Below are 18304 nucleotides of genomic sequence, written 5' to 3'. Positions count from 1 at the left end.
CGTTTTTCTTGATGGAACTAACAAAAGGTTTATTGATTTTACTTATTTTTTCAAAGAATCAGCTTTTAGTTTCATTGCTTTTCTTTTTTTTTTTTTTTTTTTTTTAGTCTGTATTTCATTTATTTCTACTCTGATCTTTATTATTTCCTTCTTCCTACTAACTTTGGGCTTTATTATTTTTATTTTTTTTCTAGTTTATTTAGGTTGTAAAGTTAGATTGTTTATATGGGATTTTTTTGTTTGTTTCTCGAGGTAGGCCTGTATCATTATGAACTTCCTTCTTAGAACTGTTTTTGCTGTGTTCCATGAATTTTGAAGCCTTGTGTTTCCATTTTCTTTTTTTCTTTTTATTTATTTATTTATTTATTTATTTATTTATTTATTTATTTATTTTTGGGACAGAGAGAGACAGAGCATGAACGGGGGAGGGGCAGAGAGAGAGGGAGACACAGAATCGGAAACAGGCTCCAGGCTCTGAGCCATCGGCCCAGAGCCCGACGCGGGGCTCGAACTCACGGACCGCGAGATCGTGACCTGGCTGAAGTCGGACGCTTAACCGACTGCGCCACCCAGGCGCCCCATCCATTTTCAAGGTATTTTTTTGATTCCTTTTTAATTTCTTTATTGACCCATTGATTGTTTAGTGGCATGTTGTTTAGTCTACACATGTTTGTGGTTTTTCTTTTTTTTTTTTTTTTTTTTTTTTTTAACGTTTATTTATTCTTGGGACAGAGAGAGACAGAGCATGAATGGGGGAGGGGCAGAGAGAGAGGGAGACACAGAATCAGAAACAGGCTCCAGGCTCTGAGCCATCAGCCCAGAGCCCGATGCGGGGCTCGAACTCACGGACCGCGAGATCGTGACCTGGCTGAAGTCGGATGCTTAACCGACTGCGCCACCCAGGCGCCCCCATGTTTGTGGTTTTTCTAGTTTTCTTCTTGTAATTGATTTCTAGTTTCATATTATGGCCAGAAAAGATGCTTGATATGATTTTTATCTTCTTGATTTTATTGAGACTTGTTTTGTGGTCTAACGTGGTTGATCATGGAGAATATTCCATGTATACTTGAAAATAATGTGTATTCTGTAGCTTTTAGATAAAATGTTATATATATGTATCTGTAAAGTCCATCTAGTCTAGTGTGTTGTTTTAGGCCACTGTTTCCTTACTGATTTTTTGTTTTTTGTTTTTTGTTTTGGCCTGGACCATCTATCTTTTGATGTAAGTGGGGTGTTAAAGTCCCCTACTATTATTGTATTACTGTCAATTTCTCTATGTCTGTTAATATTTGCTTTATATATTTAGGTGTTCCAATGTTGGATGAATTAATATTTACAAATTAATTGATTCATGGATTGACCCCTTTGTCATTATGTAATGTCCTTTTTAGTCTTTTGTGGCAGTCTTGGTTTTAAAGTCTATTTGATATGAGTATTGCTACTCTAACTTACTTTTCATTTCCATTCGTATGTAAAATATTTTTCCATCTCTTCACTTTCAGCCTGTGTGTGTCTTTAGATAGAGCGTTTCTTGAGGCACCTGGGTGGCTCAGTCAGTCAAGCATCCAACTTCGGTTCATGTCATGATCTCAGGGTTTGTCAGTTTAAGCCCCGCATTCGGCTATCTACTATCAGCACAGAGCCTGCTTTGGATCGTCTGTCCCCCACTCTCTCTGTTCCTCCTCCGCTCATTCTCTGTCTCTCTCTCTCTCTCAAAAATAAATAAACATTAAAAAAAATAGAGTCTCTTATAGGCATCATACAGATGGTCTTCTATTTTTATCCATTCAGCAAACCTGTGTCTTTTTATTGGAACATTTAGTCCATTTATATTTAAAGTTATTATTGATAGGTATGTACTTATTGCCATTTTGTTAATTGTTTTCTGGTTGTTTTTGTAGTTTTTCTGTTTTTTTTTTCTTCTGTTCTTTGTCTTTTCCCCTGTGGTTTGATGATTTTCTTTAGTGTTATGTTTGGGTTCTTTTCTCTTTATTTTTTTGTGTATCTATTGTAGATTTTAGGCTTGTGGTTACCATGAGGTTTTTCTATATTGATCTATTTATATAGCAGTCTATTTTAAGCTGATAGTCACTTAAGTTTGAATGCATCTGAAAGCACTACATTTTAACCCCCTCCCCATGTTTTGTTTTTATGTCATATTATATATCTTTTTATTTTATGTATTTTAAAACTATTTATGTAGTTATAGGTGTTTTTACTATTTTTGTTTTTTAACCATCATACTAACTTTTAAGTAGCAAATGCACTTCCTTGATCATATATTTGCTTTACAATGGAGATTTTTTCTTTCATATATTTTATTTCTAGTTGTGGACTTTTCTTTTCCATTTAAAGAAGATCCTTTAACAGTTCTTGTACAGCTGGTTTAGTGATGATGACCTCCTTTAGTTTTTGCTTCTCTGGGAAACTCTATCTCTCCTTTAATTCTGAATGATAACCTTGCAGGGTAGAGTATTCTTGGCTATACATTTTTCCCTTTCAGCACTTTAAATATATCCTGCCACTCCCTTTTGGCCTGCGAAGTTTCTGCTGAAAAATCACAACCAGTGTAAGATTTTAAAGACCCCAATCCAGTCTGTGTTTTCAGTTTACCAAATGTGGGGGTGGGGGAAGTATAGTCTATCAATGCATATGTTGCATAACTTTATTTATTTAATTTTTTTTAATCTGTATTTAAAAAATTTTTTTAAGTTTTATTTATTTTGAGAGAGAGAGACCGAGAGATAGAGAGAGAGAGAGAGCAGGGGAGGGACAGAGAGAGGGAGAGTGAGAGTGAGAGAATCCCAAGCAGGCTCCACACTGTCAGCATAGAGCCAGATGCGGGGCTTGCTGTGGGGCTTGGACTCACGAGCCGTAAAATCATGACCCTGGCCAAAACCTAGAGTTGGATACTTAACTAACTAAGCCACCCAGGTGCCCCTCCTTTTTGTTCTTTTTTCTTTTTCTTTCTTTTTTTTTTTTTTAAAGGAAAAGCTACCTACAAAGCAATGTGGGAACAAAGTTTATTCATCTATTTTAAAACATGTCACAAATTCTTTTCCAACACGAATACAGCAATAAATGTACATCTTAGAGAATGTAAAACAAATTAAATCCTAATTAGCTTTTACTTCTTTTGCCTTGGCAAGACTAGAAATATAAGTCACTGGTTATGTTTACAAACGGACTAATCAGGGAGAGAAAAACAGTTTTAATACAATATAGATTTTCTATTCAATTTGTGTTCTGGGCTGTGCTCCAAAAATGAAGCTCATTCCTTTTTGAAGATCCTCTTGGCTTCTACTCCTTCATATGTGTAAGTCTGAAAGGTGTTAACAAACATAGAAGAATTTGCCATTAAGATTTAAGGCTAAATTAAGAAAAGTATTAGTATTATTATATCTTTGAAATGATTATAATATTTTTTTTCTTAGTCTTGATAGCAACATTTTATACAGAGGCAGGATGTGCCCACTTCAAAACACATTTTTTGGTTATCAATAGGCACTGATATATTTGGCATATATATAAGCTCTCCTCAATAAATAGGCATCAGAAAATAACGTATCTCTTTAAAATAAGATTTATGAGAAAAGTATTAGTTTATTTGTTGAAGCTATAACTCAGGAATCACAAAATAAAATTATTGTTATGTAATTATTTTTGTCTTTAAGAAATAGCTGTAATATTTTTACAACTCACCTGGACCAGTTCACCACCTACAATTTCTCGGATAGCATTCAGTTCACATCCATTGTCTACCCGTTTGAATTTTCCAACAAGTTTATTTCCCTCTAGGCTCCAAGCACCCTACATATGTAAAATAATAATAATAATAATAATAATAATAATATGTAAAATAATAGTAACCATAACAAATAATAATGATAATATTTTTTAGGGTCTTAAGTATGTCAAACACTGTTCTGAGGTGGGGTTTTTTGGGAGTTTATTGTTTATTTTTAAATGTTTATTTATTTTTGGGAGAGAGAGAGAGAGAGAGAGAGGCAAAGAATCCCAAACAGGCCGTGTGCTGTCAACACAGAGCCCTGCATGGGGCTCAAACTCAAACAGTGAGATCATGACCTGAGCCTAAGAGTTGGATGCTTACCCTACTGAGACACCCAGGTGCCCTCTGTTCTCAATTTATAGATCTACTTTTTCAATCTTTACAATAACGTTGTGAAGTAGATATTATTATCTCCATTTTATGGTTGAGAAAACTGAAGCATAGTACTTCACCTAAAGTCACAGAGCCAGGATTCAGCCTAGGTTTTGGGGCTCTAGAGTATGTGTTGGTAACCATTATGCTTGTCTCACTCAGTTGTTTCCAAATGCTAAACTTTAAGGTAGATGAACAGCATTTTTCTCAATGTTTCATGTTACAAAGAGTGTCCTAAATTTAGTCATAGTTCAAGTTAGTTTCATGGAGAACCTAACAACCCTGTGTTTGTTTTAATTTTATAATTGTTGTAATAATTTTAAAATGGTCATAGGGGTGCCTGGCTGGCTCAGTCAGTGGAGCATCCAACTCTTGATCTTGGGTTGTGGGTTCCAGCCCCAAGCTGGGTGTAGAGATTGTTTGATAATAAATGCTTTAAAAAATAAATAATAACTAAAAATGACCATAAGTGATAAGATATTTCACAGTTTGTCATTACCAACATATAATTTAATTACAAAATCCTGAGGACAAAAATGTTTTTAAAAAATCAGTTGGAAGTATGACTTTCTAAAATTTTTTATCTTAAACATTAAAAGGTATATTCCCAATGACCTACAATGTAGCATTAGACTTTCCCATTTTGTCACTTATCCATTAACTAATTTATTCACTTATTTTACTATTTTGGTATATTTATTAAATTACTATTATGTTTAAGTTAGAGAAATATGAAAGTTTTTATTGCTATCAGTTATATAATAAGTTGAAAACACTGAGCTATCATTTTCTTTATGAATAATAGGTCTATATTTAATCACCTGAAGGATGTTTTTCTAATTCTTGTTCAATCCAGACTATTTACAGATGTGTATGAAAATAAAAACATTATAGTTAAATATTCTGCCAATTTGTGCAAGATACAATGTGGATAAACTATTGGCTGCTTCAATAAATGAAGGAGACTTAATTAGACCACATCCAATGACAGAAAACAGATTATTTTAGTATTGTGTAAAAAAATCAAGAATGCATTGCTTATAAAAAGTTTCTTACACTGAGTTCAGTTCCATCTGCTAGGCTGTAATTAAAAGTGACACCAAGCTCAAAAACAATATCAATGTTACGAAAATTGCTGGATTCTTTGACCGTGAATTTATTTCCTTCTTGTGTGATTGTCAGTTTCAGATTGTCATGAGCTGCAAGCTTCCTTTTCACCATATTAACACCTGCAAAGCAAAAGATGTTGGAGAAAAAAGTCAAAATGCCATAGAAAGTGTTTATTTTAACAAGTCCTGTTTTACTTATTTGTTTATGTACGTTTTGAGGGTGGGGAAGAAAGCCTGATAGCATTGTCTTTGCACAAGAACATTCAAAATGCCTCTTGCCGAAAAAGTTCAAGCTTAGATCAAGAGTAGTGATTCAAGCTATTTTTCCAAAACTTAAGAAAAATTAAATGAAAACTAGAATTGTAGGATCTTAGAACTGAATAATTTTAATACAGTTATCAAACTTTTTGTTTCAGTGTTAAGTAAACTAAATTCCAGAAATGTCAAATGAAGGATTAAATATATTCATATATTTATAAGGAACTTTAATTCTGCAAAAACAGTGTTTTTAAATAGTTTTTTCACTTTCCATAATAGCTTTCAAATTTTGAACTTCATAATTCTCCTTGCTTTTTGTAGCATTTCTGACTGTCACAAAAATGAGAAAATTGGCAAATATTGCAGTCAAATTCATTAGTGTAAGGATGTGCAAATTCCATAAATTTCAACATGGAATTCTGGAACTATAGGACATAATTGATGCAGGTTTTATTTTTTGAGGAATGACAGAAGTTTGTTTGCACATCTTGTACAATGTATGGACTTCCAGAGTATTGGGATAGATATTAAAGATAGCTAAAACTCACACAGAAACCACATGGAATCATGAGATTATTCCCCCAATTTAACATGTCAGAGGAATGAGAATTAAGTCTAAGTTATTTAGAATTGTGAATTTTGATAGAACTTTTTTTCCCCATTGCTTTACTATCTTTGTTTTTCCATCCTCTAGAATTCAGTGTTTCAAAGTTTTGAGCTTTTCATTACACACTGCCCTTTTTTACTCTCTAAGCAAAAAAAAAAAAAAGTCAGTTTTCAATGGTATAAGCACAATCATTAGTTAAAGAGTGAATGAAACCTACCTGGATATTTTTTGTTTCAGAGAACTCAAAGAATCTTTGCTTCTACTAGTGAGACAGTGTAGTCTTCCTAATATAAGAAGTGAAAATATTATTTTCCCTACTCTGAACCATCATACATTCTGGATCCTTACCACCAGAACAGGAGCCATTCCCTAAACCCTGAGGTTTAGACAGAATTAGAAAGGAAAGTATCTGTGAGGAATAAAATAAGCCACTGAAGAATTAAGTCCTTACCCATTTTTTCCATGAACTTGTCGTAGTTCTCATTCCGGTCTATCTTCCAAGTACCATCAAAAGCCATGATCTCCGGTTGAGTGAGCCTCTAGGCAGTCAGAGATTCAGGTCTGTCCTTAGGGGACAATTTATTCTATTTCTTATCTCAGAACCAACTTCATACTGTGATGTGGAAGTTTAAAGTTTAAAAGGTCACCTAACTACACTAATGCCAACCCATCATAGTTTATCTTTCTATAAATTTCTTGGTTCCTCTCCTGAAATTCAACTGAATTACAGTTGACCCTTGAACAACATGAGTTTGAACTATACAGAGCCACTTATATATGGATTTTTTTTTTGATAAATACAGCACAGTATTTTAAATGTATTTTAAAGTATTTTCTCTAGCTTACTAGAGAAATAAGAATTGTGTAAGAATACAGTATATAATACATGTGACATACAAAATATGTGATCGACTGTTTATGTTATCAGTAAAACTTCCAGTCAACAGTAGACTATTAATGGTTAAGTTTTTGAGGAATCAAAAGTTACACAAGGATTTCTGACTGCATGGGGCTGGTTGGTGCTCCTGACCCCCATGTTATTTAGGAGTCAGCTGTAAAACATGATAAACAATGCCTACTCTGTCTTAAACTACAAACTTGGGAGCACATTTATTTCAAGAACTCGAATGCATACCCTTTGAAAATAGATTTTCTGCTTATAAGTTCAAAGTGCACACTACATTGGAGGTAACACAAGTCAGAACATATATCAAATAACATCTGAGAAATGAGACTATTAATGACCTATCCCTTTTTTACAATAGCAATTAACTTGTAAAGTAAGACTTTATGACCAAATTTAAATAAAAAGTTAAACTTAATATGATATTGAGACTGAAGATTTATTTATTTTACTAATATGTTCTTTCACATTGTGCTTTTGGGTTGGTAAATATCCTGGCACCTGGTACAGTGCATGACACAGAGTAAGTACTCGCCAAGTTTTTGTTTTGGTCTTGAACGGTGATAGGCCACTGAGAAAAATTTTAAGAGGTAGAAATGTAGCTAGATTACATGAAAGCTTCTATAAGAGAAATAATCAGTTTCAAGCATCTGCCATGGGCAGAGAAAACAAAAGCCAGATGTTAGCTATGCCATTAATTAAAACCATATCTTTGTTTTATTCCCCCTCATCCCCAATCCTGGTGCAATCAGAAGCTAAAACTCAGTATGTATGTAGGGCGAGGCCATGGAGGTCAGCTAAAAAGGAAAAAAGACAAGGAGGTCACCATATCTCTCCCTTCCCCCACTGTAGGCTTTCAGTCTAGAGCAGGACTGGGCTGGTAGAGGAAACACATTAACTTACTATGAAGATCAGAGTTTTGATTATTAACTAGCTTGAACTTATCACTTACTAAAAAGAGACTATTACTGTGAGTGAATGTGATCTGAGAACATTTTATTAACTAAAGGTCAGTAGAGAAGCTACAGAGCATGTCCAAAATTTCATTCGCAGTTAGAGGAAGGACATAACTAACACATTTGAACAGGAAATTGGGGAACAGAATTAAGTTTGTAATTTTGATTATATTCATTGGACACACTCTTTCAGTGGACTTGCCCACTTATTATTTGAAACATGCTTGAAACATGCTTACTTGTAAGCATGTTAAAAAGCAAACTACCTTCTACTAGCTCCATTGTTTCATTAAAAGAGAAAAAGACATCAGAACATAGAGACAGGGAGAGGAAGAGGGGTGCTGGGGGAGAGAGATTGTAGTTTTAGAATAATAGAAGTCTTTTACATTTGTAACTAGCTTTATGGAAAAAAGTTGATTACCTCAACTTTGTTTTTCTCCCTTTTGTCAAAGATACTGAAAACCTCATCATTTGAGATACTTTCAAGTTGAGAACAGTAGAAAAGTTCTAAAGCCAAGGACTAGTCTCTCAGGTAATTCACTGCTTATGGTCATTTGAGAATTTAGAAGGCCATGAATGATGGATCCAATATATCTTTCTAGGTTAGAAAAATAGATGTATCTGGTCACTGGAATAGAAATGTGGTACAGTAAAATGAAGATGTATTTTAGAAACAAAAAGACTTGGGTTTCAATACTGCCTACAAATCCCAGACTTTAGCCTCTATTACAAACCTGTAATCATCAAGACAGCATGGTATTAACACAAAAACAGACATATAGACCAATGAAATAGAATAGAGACTCCAGAATTAGACCCACAAAAGTACGGTTAACTAATCTTTGACAAAGCAGGAAAGAATATCCAATGGAAAAAAGACAGTCTCTTTAACAAATGGTGCTGAGAGAACTGGGCAGCAACATGCAGAAGAATGAAACTAGGCCACTTTCTTACACCATTCACAAAAATAAACTCAAAATGGATAAAGGACCTGAATGTGCGATAGGAAACCATCAAAACCCTAGAGTAGAAAGCAGGAAAACACCTCTCTGACCCAGCCTCAGCAATTTCTTACTTGACATATCTCCAAAGGCAAGGGAATTAAAAGCAAAAATGAACTATTGGGACCTCATGAAGATAAAAAGCTTCTGCACTGCAAAGGAAACAATCAACAAAACTAAAAGGCAACCAATGTAATGGGAAAAGATATTTGCAAATGACATATTGGACAACTAGTATCCAAAATCTATAAAGAATTCACCAAACTCCACACCCGAAAAACAAATAATCCAGTGAAGAAATGGGCAGAAAACATGAATAGACACTTCTCTAAAGAAGACATCCAGATGGCCAACAGGCACATGAAAAGATGCTCAACGTCACTTCTCATCAGGGAAATACAAATCAAAACCACACTCACATACCATCTCACAGCAGTCAGAATGGCTAAAATGAACAAATCAGGAGACTATAGATGCTGGAGAGGATATGGAGAAATGGGAACCCTCTTGCACTGTTGGTGGGAATGCAAACTGGTGCAGCCAGTCTGGAAAACTGGGGAGGTTCCTCAAAAAATCAAAAATAGATCTACCCTATGACCCAGCAGTAGCACTGCTAGGAATTTACCCAAGGGGCACAGGAGTGCTGATGCATAGGGGCACTTGTACCCCAATGTTTATAGCAGCGCTTTCAACAATAGCCAAATTATGGAAAGAGCCTAAATGTCCATCAGCTGACGAATGGATAAAGAAATTGTGGTTTATATACACAATGGGAATACTACATGGCATAGAGAAAGAATGAAATCTGGCCTTTTGTAGCAACGTGGATGGAACTGGAGAGTGTTATGCTAAGTGAAATAAGTCATACAGAGAAAGATAGATACCATATGTTTTCACTCTTGTGTGGATCCTGAGAAAGTTAACAGAAGACCATGGGGGAGGGGAAGGAAAAAAAAGGGAGGGAGGCAAACCATAAAAGACTCTTAAAAACTGAGAACAATCTGAGAGTTGATGGGGGGTGGGAGGGAGGGGAGGGTGGGTGATGGGTATTGAGGAGGGCATCTGTTGGGATGAGCACTGGGTGTTGCATGGAAACCAATTTGACAATAAATTTCATATTTAAAAAAAATACTGCCTAGAACACCCATTACTATATAGGACCTTGGTGAAATTACTTAATCTGTTTAAGCCTCAGTTTCTTCATTTATAAAATGAAGATAATAATAATACCTAATACATGGGGTTATGTGAACAAATTATATAAAACATACACCTGAGCAACTGGTAGACATCAAGTACTCAGTAAATCTTTCTCTCCTCATTCTCTGAGAAAGAAATTCCAACAGTATTAATAAACTTTTATATTTTTCCCAGGTCTCAAGCCACTTTAATTTTTTGTAAATAAAATCCTTGTCTTTCTGCTGTTTATTAGAAAGTCACCTTAAAGTTGTTTAAGTATTTAGTGACTTCACTGGTGACTAACTTGGGATTGGTTATGACTTGCATTTGCCTGTTAACGATAACATGATGCCAAATAGCTCCCTCCAGGAATACATTTGTCTACTCTGTAATCTCATGGCTGAACTAAAAGTGTCTGACCCAGTTAGGAAGGTAGGCAGGAAAAAGCAAGAAGTGGCTTCTTACCGTTGTTCACCTAACAGTGCCTTCGGAACATGATCTTGTCTCCTGGCCACATTTGAGCTTTCCAGAAGGAGCAGAGTAGCATCAGGTAAGCAAATAGCACTTGGACTCAGGCCAACCTACTAACAGAACGAACATGTTAAACTTTTCAGTCTTCCATTTATCAGTGTTAGTATCCTAATTTAAAGTCAGTTAGGAGTCTCTTGTCTATAGATTGGAATCACTGGATTTTTTAAATGACTAGATCAAATTTTTAACGTTGTACTTTTCCTTCTCCAGCTTCCCAACTCTGTAGCTTCTCAATTCTTATCACTTACCTGACACCACCTAGGAAAGATTATACAGAACCTGTAGACCAAGTTCCCTACAGACTTCTCCTACTGATGATATAATTGGACTCCCCAGCTGATGGCAGACCCAGTTCTTTCATTTTCTTCTCTGATAATGCCAGAAGACTTAGGGTCTTGCAGCTTGGGAGAGTGGGTGGATTGGGTATGCATTGCATGTGGGTGCAGATGCTATGGAGGTAAAGCTGTGCTCTGTCTCTCTCTGGGTTTCATAGTCCACAACAGCTACTGAATGGTATGGAAGAAGTGGAAATCAGCAGAAGCTCCTGCTGATCCCTATCCCATTCCTTCAGGGGATTATGCAGACTGCATTCCTACTGTGGCTTATGAAGCCTCTACTCATATCTCCAGTCTCTTGACATTCCTTACTGTTTCCTCCAAGGTCCAAGCATACTAAACCTCTTTCAGTCTCCAGTCTCCTGGATGTGCATGCTTTCTGTTGCTTCAGGTCCCAGCTTGGCCACTGGGACAGGTCTAAGAAGCCTGTCCTGAACTACCAAGAGTGGGTCAGGTAAGCCTACTTCTCCCAAATGTAATGATCTTCTAAAGGTCCCGTAAAAGTCATAATAGACAAAAACAGCTAATTCATGATAGCCAAGGAAATATTAGTATCATCATGAAGACCAGAGACATCATGAGGAAGGGCAGTACAGTGTTTCAAGCTCATCACAAAGGAATAGCTTTCTAGAGATCAGAGAAATCCTTTTACCCCATTGTATAGTAGGAGGGAACGTTTTTCTAGAGTACTTAAAACATGTATCATTTATGGAAAACAGCATTTTCAGGACTTTTCTAATCACCTGAGGATTTCAATCCCAACTTGTTTAACTTTCACATGTCAGAGAAAAATAGTCATCTCTATCAGGCCCATATAAGAGAAGGATTTGAGGGACCGGTGGAAGGAGCAACAAGAAGTTTTAAGATTACTGTCCAATCCTGGGGTACCTGGGTGGCTCAGTCAGTTAAGCATCTGACTTCTGATTTTGGCTCAGGTCACGATCTCACTATTCGTGGAATTGAGCTCCATGTTAGGCTCTGCACTGACAGCATGGAGCCTGCTTGGGATTCTCTCTCCCCCTCTCTCTCAACCCTTCCTGTGCATGTGTCCACTCTCTCTGAAAAATAAATTAATTAATTAAAAAAGGAAAGACTTATGTCCAGTCCCTACCAGTGAATGGGGAATGAGAAAGAATTCTAATGTTTGCCTACAGAGACTACTTCATTATGTTTTAACCATAATCTTCTAAATTTTAGAAATAATTAAGACTTGTTAAATTATGTCTTAGATTTTGCACTTGACACGGCTGGTTGGTTTTCTTCCAAAGACTCTAGAATTATAGCAGTGCATAGCAGGACATTTACCATATAATGGTAAGTGTGGCTTGCTGATTGTCCTTAATACCAGGACAGCCATTTTATGGGATCTACATGTGTCAGTTGAATGGTCTTGCATGAAGGATTTACAACTCCTTCATTGTCTGCCTTCTTTTTTTTTTTACGTTTATTTATTTTGAGAGAGACAGTGAGCAGGGGACAGGCAGAGAGACACAGACAGAGAGAGAGAAAGAGAATCCCAGAATCCCAAGCAGGCTCCGCACTGTCAGCAAGAAGCCTGATGCAGGACTCGAACTCACAAACTGTGAGACATGACCTGAGCTGAAATCAAAAGTTGGACATTTACCCGACTCAGCCACCCAGGCACCCCACATTTTCTGACTTACTTGTAATCTAGTTCTGTCCCCCAAATAATGAGTCTCCCTCAGGCACTTTGAATGGAAGATCATTCATCTATTATGCCCCTCATACCACAGACATTGGAAGATGGGTTTGCATTAATCTCAGCTCTCTACTTCCCCATCTAAACCATGTGTCTGCCTTTTTTTTTTTTTTTAAGTCTTTTCTTTTGAGACCATTTCCTTTTGGCTATCACCTTCCAGCCTACTTCACCATAGTTATCTGTGGTTTACCCCATCTATCGTTATCTACCAACTGTTCCCATGTAACATTGCTGTCTACCATCTACCACTGGAGATCTTGGCACCTGGCTCATCATCATCTCCTGTGTCCTGCCATCATCCTGAGTGACCTCAAAGTCCACACAGATAAGCCATTTGTCACTCTGGCCTCACAGTTCCTTAACTTCGTCATCTCTAGTAACCTTTACTTTGATTGCACTTTATCTCTTTACATCCAAGGCTATGACCTGTGGTTTGTCCTCACTAGAGTTGTTCCTTCTGTAAAATTTAACATGCGACTCTCTGACCACAACTCTATCCTCTCGGTTCCTTCATTTTCTCCCATCTCTTGGGAGAAAATGGCTTGGAGAGAACATCAGTTTTCTTTATTTTCTCCAAATTGGAGTCCCTATCTGGTTTATTTACATTCTCTATCTAATCAATATCCTGTTACCAGTTAAAAGAAAAACGCTCTTGCACATTTTCCCTGCACTAGGCCAGGTGCTATTACACACATGGTTTCTAGTCTGAGCTGAATCTTCCGCACTGCCTGGCAAGACTTCTCTGTATCCCAATCAATTCCCTTCTCATTTCATGGTGGTAACTGTATCTTTAATCATTCTTTTTTTTTCTATTAAAAGTGGAGTTTTATCCTTTCTTAAAATTATTTTATTGGCGTATAGTTGAAATGCAAAGTTACATTAGTTTTAGGTGTACAACCTAGTGATTCAGCAACTCTATATGTTATGCTGTGCTCACCACAAGCATAACTACCATCCGTCACCATACAACACTATTACAATACCACTGACTGTATTCCCTATGCTATACCTTTTAGCCATGTGATTTATTCATTCTCTAACTGGAAGCTTATACCTCCCTTTCACCCATTTTTCCCATCCTTCTAACCTCTTCCTTCTGGAAACCACCTATTTGGTTTTTGTGTTTATGGGTCTGTTTCTGCTTTGTTCATTTATTTATTTATATTTCGGTTTTGTTTTATTTTTTTAGATTCCACATAGAGGTGAAATCATATGGTATTAGTCTTTCTCGGTCTTATTTCATTTAGCATAATACCACCTAGGTTTTTCCATGTCCTCTAATTGCAAGATCTCATTCTTTTTTATGGCCGAGTAGTATTCCATTGTATATATAAACACACCGCCACCCCTCCCCCACACACCACCACCATCACCACCATCCTCACCACCACATCTTCTTTATCCATTCATCACTCAGTGGACACTTGGGCTGCTTCCATATCTTGGCTACTGTATGTAATGATGCAGTAAACATAGGGGTGCATAGATCTTTCCAAAGTAGTGTTTTTGTTTTCTTTGGGTAAATACCCAGTAGTGGAATTAACTGTATCATACAGTATTTCTATTTTTAATTTTTTGAGGATCCTCCATACTGTTTTCCACAGGGACCACACCAATTTACATTCCCCCAACAGTGTGCAAGTGTTCTTTTTTTTTTTTTTTCTCCATATCCTCACCAACACTTATTATTCCTTGTCTTTTTGATACTAGCCATTCTGACATGGGTGAGGTTGTATCTCACTGTGGTTTTGATTTGCATTTCCCTGATGATGAGTGTTGTTGAACATGTTTTCATGTGTCTGGTGACCATCTGTATGTCTTCTTTTGGAAAAATGTCTATTCAGGTCCTCTGCCCATTTTAATCAGATTATTTTTTGGGTTTTTTTTTTTTTTGGTGTTAAGTTTAATCATTTTCCTATAGTTTTTCTTCCATTGCCTTCAGCAGATGACCTGTATATTACTCCACAGAGGAAATTAACCATCAAATTATAATTCCCTCAATTTATGCCTTTTTATTTTCAATATTACCTGTTATTACTTTCTTTACTCCTCTAAGTTCTTTTACCAACTTATTCACTTAACAGATACTAGAATTTCTACTGTGACCTAAGCACTATGCTAAGGTAGAGAAGTAGAAGAATGAATACATACAGTTTCAGTCAAGAGGAAGCAAGACTTGAAAATATAATAGTAAGGCACATGCAAAGATCAGCGCCCCCCCCCAGCACCTCTCTATTTCTCTTTTATTTATTTTGCTGAGGTAGAATCTTTTCTCCACATCAAGGCAGTCAAGTCTTTCTCATCTTAAGATGTGAAAAAAACTCTCTCTAGATTCTTTTGATGTTTCTAGAAACTAATCAGTCTTTCTCCTTCCCTTTATAGCCAGGCTTCTTGAGAAAATGACCTATACTTGTCTCTACATTATTTTCTTCTGTTACTGCCTCAATCTACTGCAATACCAGCTTTCATATTCGCCACTCCACTGAAACTACTGACTGAGGTTATAGATGACTTTTTTGTTGCCAAACACTATGCACACATCTTGGCCTTTATGTCACTGCAGCATTCCAGACCATTGACTCTTCCGCCTTTGGAATTTCTCCTTTTCTTTTCCTGACTTTATTCTCTCTTGATATTCATCTTACTAATCTGAATGCTCCTTTTTAGGCTCTTCCATGGGCAATTCTCCCTCATTTGTCACCTTATATTAATAGTTGCATCTTAGGGCACCCGGGTGGCTCAATCGGTTAAGCGTCTGAATTCAGCTCCGGTCATGATCTCATGGTCTGTGAGTTTTAGCCCTGCGTCAGGCTCTGTGCTGACCGGTCAGAGCCTGGAACCTGCTTCCGATTCTGTGTCTCATTCTCTCTCTGTCCCTCCCCAGTTTCTGCTCATCTCTGTCTCTCAAAAATAAATAAATATAAAAAAATAAAAATTAAAAAAAAATGTTGCATCTTAAGATCTCTTTTCATTTCCATGTCTTGAGTTTCTATCTATGTGACTCCAAAATTTAGAGCTACAACCCAGATCTCTCTCCTACTGGTACCTATTCCTGACAAGGTTTCTCTACCTGCATGCTTTATCAGCACCTCAAACTCCACACAACCAGAAAAGAGCTTAACTTTCCAATCACCCTTGTTTTCTCCTCTTATATTTCCTACGTGAGTGCTTGGTCCTGCCATCCTAGGGATAATTCTAAAGTCTTCCCTCTCCTCTATTCTTGGCTTTACATTTTATCAACAAATTAACTTTTACTCCCTATTATCACTTAAATGTATCCCCTCTTTGTATTTTCCAATAGCCACTATTTCTCACCTAGATTACTACAATAATCTAAATGGTGTTCCCCTCCTTCAGTCTCTCAGAATTTATTTTGTCCAGAGAATTATCTTCATAGAATGCACATTTGGCCATGTCCTGTCTTTGCCTATTACCATTCAGTGATTCTGTTTTGCCATCAGCATAAAATTCTATATTCCTTACTTCTGTTCACCCAGCTTTACTCTTCCCCCATCCAAAGTGCTATGATGTCTCACATCTCTGTATTTTGTACATCTTCCTAACTCTGCATGCAAATCCCACATCTTACCCCATATTCTTTCTGCCTAACACCCACTTAGCATTGAAGAATCAGCTCAGTGTCACCTGTTTAACGAGCTGCCTTGCCTTCCTCCTTCCTGCTGGGCTCTTTGCCTGTGCTGGGTATTGCCATCATAATAACCCTTTTTCTTTACACTTACTGTACTGATTGTAGTATATATTAACTTGTTTCTTCTAAGAGATTTTCAGATTTGAGGGCAGAGACAATACAAAATGGGTACAAAATATGTACAAAATAAGCATATGTATCCTAATTAAAGACTTTGTTGCCTATTTAGAAGTGTCATTTGTTTCCTAGCCTGGGTTCAGCATGTGAGTGTTTGACCAGCAGCTAGCAGGTTGTTTAATAGTGAACCGTACCCTACTGCCTTCTATTTTGGTACTAGGGTCATGGGTTTACCCAGTGTAATATTTTGACTCCCTCCCTGTTTTTCAGCCTAATTAAGGAGCCTCCATTTGCAGGCTTTTCAGAGGAAAATTAATTATAGATAATAGGCTTCAAAGCTCTCTGGTTGGCAGAATACTACAGGGACTTTGGCTCCTTGATGAAATGAAGCAAACTTATCTCAGAGTGAAAGAATAGTGTTGCCAAAGCACTACTTTTTAGGCGTGGCAGAAGTAATCCTCTAGAAATCAAGAAAATGTTACCAATTTTAGGAAAAGCATCAGTTGGCTTTGCTATACCTTCTAGCATAGCTTTGCATCCTTGCCACAGAGACTCACACTTACTGGGGAAACTATCATGACTGTATATATCACTATAGAAATTTTTGAAAATATAGCTAAGAACAAAGAAAAATAAAAATTACTCAAGGTGTCATATCCCATGGTAGTCAGTACTAGCACATACACACCATTCATGCATATGAAATATACATTTTCCACAAATACGTGGGCCTATACAAATCTTTAAAAATTAACAACCCTGTCAACATTTTTCAATTTCATTAAATGTTCCTTTACATCAGGGGTGGCTGGGTGGCTCAGTTGGTTGAGTGTCCAACTTCGGCTCAGGTCATGATTTCACGGTTCATGAGTTCAAGCCCTGCATCAGGCTCGCTGCTGTTGGCACAGAGCCCACTTCAGATCGTCTGTCTCCCACCCCCCTCTCTCCCTCTCTGCCCCTTCCCTGCTCAGGCTCTCTCTCTCAAAAATAAATAAATATTTTTAAAATTTTTAAAAATTTATCTACATCCCTAAGAAAAAAATTTTAAATTATAGGTTAATGAGCAGTGAATGCTGATAACTTAGAAAATACAAAAAGGCATAAAGAAAGAATATTGATCAAGGACTTATAATTCTACCAACTGTACATAGTTAATGTAATATTTATGTATTATTCATCTAGTTTTAAGTTTATATGTACGTTTGTACACATACATATGTGTATGTATATATTTTTATACATTTCTAGTATACATATGTATGTGTATGTACACATAAGCATGGATATGTGTATACTCATATAAATTGCTGTGTGTGTAGATACCCATGCACGTATCTTCATTTGATCAAGGTTTGTACTTTAGAAGGTTTCATCTGGCACCAAATGTGGGAGGGATTTGAGGGACTCATCTGGGAGAAAAGGCTAATTAAATATTGTAACCTTGCTGAGAAATGAGAACTGAAAATAAGGAAAGTGAGCCTGGAAAAAAGAGAACCACAGTGATGTGGGAACACCCCAGGTGGCTGTCAGAGACTGATGAGCAAACAGCAGATGCCAGCTGTACCAGATGTGTATAGTATCTCACAAGGGCATCAGGGTACAGGCTTCTCTTTTCAGTGAGCTAATCTATCTGGAAGGCCAACCTTTGAAATACAGATAAAGTCCCTAAATAACATCAGGCAGTCAGACATTGAAATTTGCCCCCAATGAATGTTTATACCCTTTTCAATAGGAATTTGCTTCTTAAATCATCTCCCTGTTAAAGAAACAGATTAA

The 18304-nt window shown here is 36.7% G+C and overlaps 1 protein-coding gene and 1 long non-coding RNA gene across 10 annotated transcripts in view; one reads left to right on the top strand and one right to left on the bottom strand.

Annotated features, from left to right (window-relative positions):
* LOC147581790 (uncharacterized) overlaps positions 1-18304 on the top strand; it is a 105516-nt gene that overhangs the window by 22384 nt on the left and 64828 nt on the right. For 2 of the 9 annotated variants that reach the window (XR_015250274.1, XR_015250268.1), the window contains exon 3: positions 8449-8528. The exons of the other annotated variants lie outside the window; for them this stretch is intronic. This is a non-coding gene — a long non-coding RNA (uncharacterized LOC147581790). The remainder of the gene's footprint in view (positions 1-8448; positions 8529-18304) is intronic. 9 annotated transcript variants of the gene reach the window in all.
* Positions 3272-6828, bottom strand: FABP2 (fatty acid binding protein 2). Its single transcript, XM_025922028.2, has 4 exons — positions 6588-6828; positions 5219-5391; positions 3703-3810; positions 3272-3322 (listed from the first exon to the last, which is right to left on the bottom strand). Exons 1-4 carry the CDS (start codon positions 6652-6654, stop codon positions 3272-3274), a joined length of 399 nt encoding a protein of 132 aa, XP_025777813.1. The 5' UTR covers positions 6655-6828.

Source organism: Puma concolor, chromosome B1 (genome assembly GCF_028749965.1).
Source record: "Puma concolor isolate L17-30 chromosome B1, mPumCon1.1.hap2, whole genome shotgun sequence".
In the NCBI taxonomy this organism is placed as follows: domain Eukaryota; kingdom Metazoa; phylum Chordata; class Mammalia; order Carnivora; family Felidae; genus Puma; species Puma concolor.
This window is presented reverse-complemented; position numbering and strand designations above follow the sequence as displayed.

Excerpts from the sequence above, each read along its gene's own strand:
- FABP2 (XM_025922028.2), bottom strand. The coding sequence starts at position 6,654 with ATGGCTTTTGATGGTACTTGGAAGATAGACCGGAATGAGAACTACGAC. Across the intron at positions 5,392-6,587 it reads CAAGTTCATGGAAAAAATGG|GTGTTAATATGGTGAAAAGG; the intron begins GTAAGGACTTAA and ends TTTGCTTTGCAG. Across the intron at positions 3,811-5,218 it reads CAGATGGAACTGAACTCAGT|GGTGCTTGGAGCCTAGAGGG; the intron begins GTAAGAAACTTT and ends TTACATATGTAG.